Consider the following 10044-nt stretch of genomic DNA (forward strand, 5'->3'; position numbering starts at 1 on the left):
AATAACAGTCCTGAAGGTCGCATCAGTATAAACCTGGAAGAGTAAAAATCAACTACAAGAACTGTACAAATAATTCTCTAAGAAAGAATGAAACAAGGTTATTGTCCACTCAATACAAATGATCCGTTATTGACCATTTATAGTACAAGATATCAAAAAAAAGTATCAGAAAGTTTCGTAGTTAAGTGAGAAGATAGCAAAATGCATGGACTGAATATGAAATGTTCAATCATGTTCTTATACAGTTATCTGGGCTGGGGAGCAGGAATGATCTGACAAAATCCTGAAGATGGTTCAGAGGGAGTAAGAGCCAGACCTGGTATCTTTCGGTCTATCGAATATTGGAAGCGATTTGAACCTCCAAAGCTTTCTATGGATCTCATGTACTCCGAGGCATTGTTCTCGATGATGAGAGCATCTTCGAGTTCTCGAACGATGTCGATCATGTTTGGCCGGTAGGCGGAGAAAGGTTCGATGCAAGCCAAAGCGGCCTCCACGACACGCCACATTGCCTCTGCATGATAACTACCCTTTATGTTCGGGTCAACCATCTCATCAATCCTTTGCTCCCTGATAAATGGCTTGGCCTGCATCAACATTTATGTAAAAATGACTGGGAGAATGGAATACATATAAAATTTTCATGAAATAAATATGCATCCAAGTCAGCCTTAAGGTAGTGAACTGGTAATTCTTCTATTTTTTTTGCTTGACTTGTCGAGGCTTTGCGAGAATTAGAATTATTTTTTTTAAGGTTTTCAAAATCTTGGCCAGTTGAAGAGACCCTTGAGAGTTGCATCTTGAACATTTTCGATTTGTTTGGATGTTGAAACTCTTCTCATGATAGTTTGATAAATTGCCTCATCATTGGTGTTAAACTTGAGTGTTACACTCGATTTATCACTGAAAACATTGATGACAACGGCATAATTGGGAAACCCTCCGGCTATGATGTACAATAATCATGCCCATCAAAGGGATGAGTATGATGTGACTTTGACTTATTGATGTTGGATCATCAACTGAGTATAATTGATTTATATATGGTTGTTCCAAAGAATATAGCTTTGGAGAGAGAGAGAGAGAGAGATAAACAATGTGGTTTGGAGTGTGCAATAAAATAGGGATTAATGATTTTTTCTTTTAGTTTTACAGGATAAAGAGGGCATAATACAAGAAATTTTTTTGAGAGAGGGAGGACTCAAGAAACCATGTGAAGAGAAGAAAAACACAAACAATTGATTAAATCAGTGTAAAACTACAGTAAATTATTGCATTCAAGAGAACAAACAACATGGTTTACGAAAATTAGATCAAAAAAGAAAAAGAAAAAAAAAAAAAACATTGCTCTAATGCCAACCTGATACTAGACATAAATCAAAATTATGAAATATAATAGGAAATAGGAAGAAATTCAATAAAAAGGAACACCAAACATTTTATCCTCAAGCTGCTGATGCTAAATTCTAAATACATCAATTGCCAAATCTTCAAGGCAAGGTGCTGAATCCTCAAAGTACAAGGAGGTGCAAAACTGCAAATCCTCAAATATTTGTTGGAATTCAATAGAACCATAAATCAATGTGTTATTCATCATATCATGATTTTTATAATGAATAATATGACTCTTTATAAAAATAACCTGACGACTAACAGTAGAAACCACCTACAAACTTATTACGAGAAAATGAGATAATGTGAAACACCCGCTAATTCCAAATAAATTCAGAATTTAAATAATAAACAAAATAAAATCCTATATTTCTAGATTATCATTAATCAATTGAATCACAAGGCAGTATAAGGATGCAAATGATTCAATTGATTCATTCTCACATATTTTGTAATTTGGATAGATGTTATTTAAGGACAAATGCTTTCTGGAAGTCATCTGAAAGAAAGGCATCACTTCTGCATAATTTAACTTCACGTATATTTTACTAGGTATGTTTTAGGTAAAATTACAATCAGAAAAGGAGAATCGACTTGAAAAAAGAGAAGTTAACCCTGCTAGGAAGCTAATAAAACAAATGCAGCCAACTATGTGCATGATCTAAAGGATGATATTGAGGCTTAGGCCGTACCCATTCAACTAAGCTCCATTCATTGCGCGGCCTATGTATATTTAAAGGCTCTCTTCCGGTCACAATTTCTAGAAGCACCACTCCATAGCTAAATACATCACTTTTGGTTGATAGCTGCTGGGTACAATAATACCTGCACGGATATAAAGGAAATTCATTATATTCTCCTTTGAATTTCATTTGATATCATCTCCATTAAATAAATAAATAAATAAATAAACATGTGCTAGGGAAATGCAATCAACATAAGCTACTTCAATAAAAATGTTCATGTTAGTTCAATAGGAAGACATAAAAGCACTCATATATGAGAATGTAAATAGTCTATAACCGTCAACATAAATATGGTATTTTAATATGTAGCCACAGCTGAAAGCTTAAAGATAAAAACGACAACAGTTTTTTATGTATGTCACGCTCAAATAGAAGCCAAAAGGACAAAAAACAATGCAGTGGTGGTGCTAAATGGAGAAGCATCCTGCTTAGGAGCGCATGCATGAACTTTAAACTATAAGAATTGCATGTGCTACGAGGAAGAAGCACAATATGAGCACCAAACAAGCTGATACGAAGTAGATGCAGAACTTGAAGAAAATTTTGGCTGAATATTCAATTTCAGCATAATAGAAATTGGTAACAAGTAAACGATGAAGAGGAACACTCCAGAACACTTTTTATTGGATTATATATGAAGGAAAAGACAAGATACAAGTGATCTAAGATTAGAGAGGTAGATCGGCTCTCCCAAACAATCTAGACGCTGCTAGGAAGCCATCAAAGAAAAGAACTACAACAAAACACAAAAATCAGCAATAGCATACTCCAAACCCTATATAACAACCCCCTTAAATAGCTCTAGAATATAAAATCATAAATAGAACATTCCTAAACAATTAAACATGATTTAGGAAACTTTCTTAAACAATTAAACAAATTTTAGGAAACATCCATTAATAATATTCCCTCTCTTATTTAAATTCAAACTGAAAATCCTTCCCTAAATAATTCTCTCCTTATTCCTCCTAACACAATGAATCACAACTTTGCTGGGCCCCAAAGGGGGGCTGAATTTTCCCTGTTTTCTGCTCTAGGTTTTGCCCAACCGGATGATTGGTTTGGCCCATGCTGGACCGAATGGCTAGGCTGGCCGCCCCCTCCAATTGTATCAAGCCTGAACTAAGTAATTTTAGATAACTGCATTTTTATCAAACATGATGGTTCAAACAATTAGTACAATTAAGCTTATTTGCCAAAAATTCCTTCCAGATGGGTTAATGATATAATTCCGATATTGCACGTATTTGTATTTCCTCTTCGTATAATCAGAAAACCAATTTTCTTTTTAACATAACAACTAGCCAGAATATGCACAAAAATGTCTTCACGTCGCCAGCTATATCCCAACTGTTTGAGATGTGCCTTCTCGATCTGTCTGTGCAATCAACATCTTCTCAGAGAGAACATAAGCAAAAGCAAAGATGGAAAGAGAACAAATAAACTGAGATGATAGGGATAGAGATAGATGGATATATATATATATATATATATATATATATATATATATAAATAGAGAGAGAGAGAGAGAGAGAGAGAGAGAGAGAAATCTTCCTAATTAAAGGATCAACAATCATATTAAAGAACCTCGTATGTATCTAAATGCGTTTTAGTTAAAATAAGAAAACCTCTTAAAGCGGGCTTGAGCTATAAAAAAACAAAAAAGAGCAATTCGTAGCACAACAAGAAAGCTTGTTTCGGTAATGAAAATGCATTCAGCATATCAAACATACAGATATGAAATTATGAACTACAAAACTTACTCTGGATCCAGGTAACCTGCTGTTCCTCTTACTTCTAAAGAGACACCACTATCTCCCTCTTGAGGTGCATATTTAGAAAACCCAAAGTCTGCCACCTTGCCACACATGCTTTGATCTAGAAGAATATTGCTTGATTTCACATCCCGATGAATGATGCATCTTCCAGGATAAGTGTGTAAATACAATAAACCTGATAAGTATACAAAATGTGATTATATGGCAGAATACGGTATTGAGCATTCATTTTGAGTCATCATTGACACATCATTATTGTTAGTCCCCCTATTACAGTGGGTTGGCTTTTCTAAAACCATATATTAATATGCTTAGAGACAAATGAATATGATAAATTTGGCCTTTGGCATTTGATAAAATTTTTGGAGATCCAAGAAGATTAAGCACTTTTAGAGTAGGTGTAAACTCCCAAGAGAAATAGAAGAAATAGATAGAGGAGAAAAAACTGGAAATTATTCATTCATATCAATCTCTTACAATACGAGGGTATTTAAGCAAATTGGGTAGACCAGTTTTATGATAAAGACCTGCTCTACAAAATAATAACATAGAACTGCTCTATATAACAAAAATGCTAAAATAGGATGAAACAAAAGAAATAAAACTACTGCTTGCTAGATGAACCAGGCATGTAGGCCTAATGGCCTAAACCATGTTGTTTGAGATTTCTTTGGCCTAAACCATGTTGTTTGAGATTTCTTTCGCCAACGATGGGCTTCTATTTCAGATTGTCTTGTCGAAGTGGATGTATTTGGTTTCTTCTTGTCCTTTGGTAGACTTTTATATTTGTACGTTGCTATGCCAAAATTATAGACCAAGTTTCACATTGTTTTTGTATAGTTTTGAGATCCAATAAAATGTATTGATGTCTACGAGCATCCCACCTAGAAGTATAATTTTTTTCCTCCACCTAGAAACATAATTGATCCTTAAAGTTTTAGGGCTTATGGTTTAGGATATAGGGTTCTTAATGCAATACTATATTTAAAACCCAAATGATCTTGCAGTGATCAAACAAATCTAAAAAAAATCAATGAGAAATTCTAATTATGTAAAATCAACAAGCAATCTGTTAGACCGGTCTAGCCGGCCCTAAACTAGGGCCAGCACCTGGTTTACACCAGGTGGACTAGGGAGCCGCCAGCCCCCTTTGTGGGCCCATGAATTTAATGCAATTTTTAATAGGAGGGGGAGGAATTATGAGTGAAATTAATTAAGGAGGGATGTTTAGTAATTATGCATTTAATTTGTATTATCTAAAGAGAGAGAAGGGGGGGGGAGAGAGAGAGAGAGAATTAGGGTTAGGCTTATGTGTTGTTTTGCTGTTTTTGAGTTTTCTCTTAGGTGTTTTGGGCTCTAGCCACAGGCTAGAGATTGGGAGAGCCTAATCTTCCTCTCAAATTGAAGATCCATTGTATCTTGCTTGTTTTCTTCTACTTTTATTCTATTATCAAGTTTCCCTAAGATTTTCCAAGGGATTTATCTAAAAAAACTGCTTGAAGATTGCTTGAAATTTCCAATTTCAGCTAGGTTTTCTCAATTCCTGCACTCGTTTACTAACAAATTGGTATCAGAGCCATTTTCTTGGGCGTAAAAACAAGCTTTCGTCATTGTTTTTTGCAATTAAACTTCTCATCCCCATGCTACTATATATGTTGGCACAAGATCAGCACACAAATTGTGAAGACAATCTGGTTAAATGCCTCTCAATGGAAACTAAAATCACTATTAATAAGGACTCAGTTGTTAGGAGTAAGGAAGCAATGAAAATTTTTTTTCCTATCATTGTTTTATGAATTCTATTGACAGCTTAAACATTTATTCCTATCACTATTAATAATGACTCAGTTGCCAAATATAGGAATGAAACAAAAATTATCAAATCTTATCCATCATATGGTTTGATGTTGTGAAGATTGGCTATGATTTCTAAATAAAAAAGATTGCAATAAAAAGGTGAAAAAAAACAGGCTGAAATATCATATAATAATGGTTGGGAACGCATTCTCCAAAATTTTCTTTCAATATGTTTGTTTATCCTTATCCAACAGGTTCAAACAACAGGTCAAATTTGAATTAAAACTTATCTGCACCAAAAAACAAAATTTTTTATTTATCAAGGAAATTCAATCTGTTGGTAATCCACCTTCTTTAAGTAAAGACGGGCTAATTGTTGAATTCACTATGTGAGACAAAGTAGTTTCCTATATATCTGTTTTCTTGGTAAGTGAACCTCTCAAGGTGTGGGTGCGTTTGTTAATATCATGCACGCATCTATATCTGTGAATTTTGGTAAGCATGATGGCACAAGTGCGCCTGAGAGGATCCATACAAACACAGGGGTGCGATTAGTTTCATGCATAGTATTATTAGAATAATTTCTTTATAACTTTAACTGGTCACTCTTCAAATAAACTAGAATATTGTGTGCTGACAACTGATCAGGATATTAAGCATATTTAAGAAAAAAAAGATAGGAATTTGCTTACCTCTAGCAGCACCTAACGCAATGGAAAGTCGTGTTGGCCAGTCCAGAACCTTTCTTTTTGATGCCTCGCCTGCAAATATAGTGAATTATACGTAGGGAGTGAAGCAATGAATGGCTGATCAAAACATGCTTCGTTCAAAGATGAATACCATAAAGACGTTCCTGTAAAGAACCATTGGACATGAAGGGGTATACTAGAATTTGCTGATCGTTTTCATAGCAGTAACCTAGGAGTGGGACCAAATTATCATGTTGAAGTTTTGAAAGAAGGTTTACCTAGAAAATAGATGTTTGTTAGCAAACCAAACATAATGAATCTTTGATGCTTTTGATATGTATGGCATAAAGGTGATCCGGAAAAAAAGATGAGTTGTTTTACTTTATTAAACCGGGAATATCATTTAACTAGGAAGTCAATGACAAACCATCATTTCAAATAAATATGCAATTAAGCTTTTGCACGCTTTATTAAAGTAGCAAGAAACAAACAGCAGGTCATAAAACATAAATTTGATCAAGGGATATTTAAATATGTGACACTTAAAATTTGTATTTTTGCCTATTTCATACTTACCTTTATTTTCATAAATGACACTAGAGATTTTTTAGTTTGTTGTTCACTAAAATCACCCGATGTTTTATTTGATGCCATCTCAAAAAGTGTAGCATATTAGGGTTTCATATATGGAAATGAAAAGCATAAAACAGGTGAATTAAATTTTGAAGCATCATAAATTTAAAAATTCAAAACATAAAAGGGTTATGATTCATTTAGAATAAGCACATATGAGCAAAATGCAGCATGTAAAAATTTACCTCATTATCAAACTCACGTGTACCCTGAACTGAAGTGGCTGATCGAACTTTTACAGCAACTTCTTGACCATATGGAAGTGTACCACGGTAAACTATCCCAAATCCACCTTCACCAATTAAGGTCTGGTAACATGATGTTGCTTTTTTTATGTACTCAAGCGTGAAGGTTTTTACATCAGGATTCTTTATAGGGTAATGGATGCTGTGATCTGTGAACCCTTGACCTGGATATTTTAGTCAAAATCAGATTTGATCCAGATAATTAAAGATACAGCCAAATGTATGTGAAAGGAACAGAAAAAATATATACATTTCAAACTTTGATGTTATTAAAGAAAGTGGACAAAAGTAGGATCAACCCCGTTTTAAACAAAAAGATTAAGCTTATGAATAAGGTCCAACAATTTGATATTTCTACATCAACATTTTGTTACCTATATAATGTAAAACTAAACTCAATGATCATACTAACATTAATAAATCTCATCTCCATATGCCAACTTGAAAAAAAAATAAAAAATTCTTCTATGATGGCGAAAACTTGAAAAAAAATAAAAGATTCATCGTAAAATGATGGCGAAATTTTTGGGTAGTGTATAAGACTATAACTTAATCCGCATTATGAAAATTTAATCTGGAACAAACTCTCAAACTAGCTAGACATGAATTTTCGAAGCTCACAAGTACCCTTAAAAAAGCTCACAATTGTGAGAGTGGTGCGGGAGACATCACATTGAGGCTTTTGAACAATTGCAAGAGGCACATGATGATTTCTTTCACTTCATGATATAAGAACGTGCCATTTCTTTTAAGACATTGCACTTATTGGAATTTATTTATTTATTTTTTGCTCCATTCTGTGCAACCTTGCATCGAAGTTCAAAAGTTTAGCATCATGCATGTCAAGGCATGAAATTAGCCAATAGAAATAAAAGATATTTTGTCCCTCATTTATCCTTCCAAAATTTTTTATAATAAAACAAGTCATCATGCAACCTACTACCATCATCTTCATTATTCTTTCATCGGATTGTTTATGCTTGATGTGCATAATGATGTCTTAATCCAAGCAAGTAAAAACTTATGCCTATTTGCCAACTTGTTCTAAGAATATCTAATCTCATCACAAGCAAAAAAAAAAAAAAACTCATTTGTGGTGTATAATAGACCCATCAATGAGGCCTTGTTTATATCACAAAGGATCCACACTTTTATAGAGGGCTCTTCTAATCCTCGGCATAGGAGGAAGGCAATCTAATTTTATAGGTTCCTTCAAGCCACTTCTTGGATGCCTTTTTCCCAGTAGACTAGGCTTACTTTGGATCGACAACATAGCTCTACTCGCCTCATAGTGCCATGCCTTAGAACCCATCGGCTCCTTTTGTTGGTGACTCTACATTGATGATAACAAAAAGGACCATCAAAACAATAAAAAGTAGGCCAAAAAGAGAGAAAGGAAGAGGCGCAAAGCAAGAGGAAAAAATAGTCGAGAGAAGGTGGAGGGAGAAATTCAGAGTGGTAACTAGATTTTCTCCATCCCTACACTCTAAGGTTTCAACATTCTAATTTAAGGAGGACGGCAAAAAAAATTTGACAAAAATAATGGCTTCACAAAACTAGCGTAAGATTTTGTTCATTAAACCTTCCCCAAACCAACATTGACTGCAAGCCTAACACATTTGCTCCGACCACATAAGGGGAAATTGTACATATAGGCTCCTCCACAAAAAAGGACATTACTATTTTACTTATTTCACAAGGTGTTAGTTGGGTGCTTTGAGATTTGTGCGAACCCTCAAGCTAGCTTTAAGTCAATATGTTTTGTCATTTGTGCTCCTATCCTCATTGATACCAATTTGATGTAGGTATTTTAAAAGGTAATGGTATCAAAGAGATGAGTATAGAGATTTAAGGTATAATATCTTTATTTTTCATAAACCAATTTTGTCTAGTTGCTTAATAATAAGCAGGGTACTTGCTCGGTACTGAATTTGATTGTTGTACTAAGGGTGGATAAGGACTTCAAGTCATTACGTGTAGATTGAAAGCCATGACACTGTTGAGAGAGAGAGAGAGAGCCGGATTATGAAATAGTGAAATCATTTAGAATGTTTAATGCACGAAGAATTGTGCCCTATGTAATGGGTGAGTGGCAGCAAGTGTAATGGCTGCAATAGTAAGATGTAGTGGACACATGAGACAAAGGGCGAGGATCGAGGATGTGGGATATGAACACGTAATGGAAAGCAAGCAAAATCACTATTTGTAGCAAGTGAGTGGAATGCATGCGGTAAAGGGTGAGGTCATAGGCTAGTGAGGTAGGGTGTGTGTGTGTAGGGGTGAGATGCATTGTGAGGTGGAGGAGCTTGGCTCTAATGGGAGTAAAGGAAAGCAGCTCATGTTTGAGGTGTCGCGAGGTAGAACATCAGATGAGTGCTTGAGAGCTCTGTTTAAAATTGCGCAATAAGAGGCGCGCCTCTGCGCAATTTGACCCAAAACCGACTCGAGGCTTACGCAATTCCTCTCCTGGCAGAGGCGTACGCCTCACTTGAACTGAGGCGCGCCTCAGAGGCGCAATTGCGCAATTCTGGCTGAGGCGTACGCCTCAAATATATGCTTAGTATCGCTCAGTATATGCTCGGTATAGCTAGGTATTTGCTCGGTACTGCTAGGTACATGCTCGGTACCGCTCAGTATATGCTCGGTACAGCTAGGTATTTGCTCGGTACTGCTAGGTACATGCTCGGTACCGCTCAGTACCGTTAGGTGCATGCTCGGTACTGCTAAGGAATATGCCCCTTGACCCCGCGACCTGTCCGGTCAG

General features: G+C 35.4%; 1 protein-coding gene across 1 annotated transcript in view; it reads right to left on the reverse strand.

Annotated features, from left to right (window-relative positions):
* Positions 1-10044, reverse strand: part of LOC110106535 (nodulation receptor kinase-like) — a 19084-nt gene continuing 9040 nt past the window's right edge. The window contains exons 8-13 of the mRNA XM_020836466.2: positions 7221-7444; positions 6554-6680; positions 6406-6474; positions 3902-4091; positions 2085-2217; positions 1-587 (exon numbers count right to left, since the gene is read on the reverse strand). Coding sequence (XP_020692125.1) covers positions 246-587; positions 2085-2217; positions 3902-4091; positions 6406-6474; positions 6554-6680; positions 7221-7444 — 1085 coding nt within the window. The 3' untranslated portion in view covers positions 1-245. The remainder of the gene's footprint in view (positions 588-2084; positions 2218-3901; positions 4092-6405; positions 6475-6553; positions 6681-7220; positions 7445-10044) is intronic.

Source organism: Dendrobium catenatum, unplaced genomic scaffold (assembly GCF_001605985.2).
Source record: "Dendrobium catenatum unplaced genomic scaffold, ASM160598v2 fragScaff_scaffold_361, whole genome shotgun sequence".
In the NCBI taxonomy this organism is placed as follows: Eukaryota; Viridiplantae; Streptophyta; class Magnoliopsida; order Asparagales; family Orchidaceae; genus Dendrobium; species Dendrobium catenatum.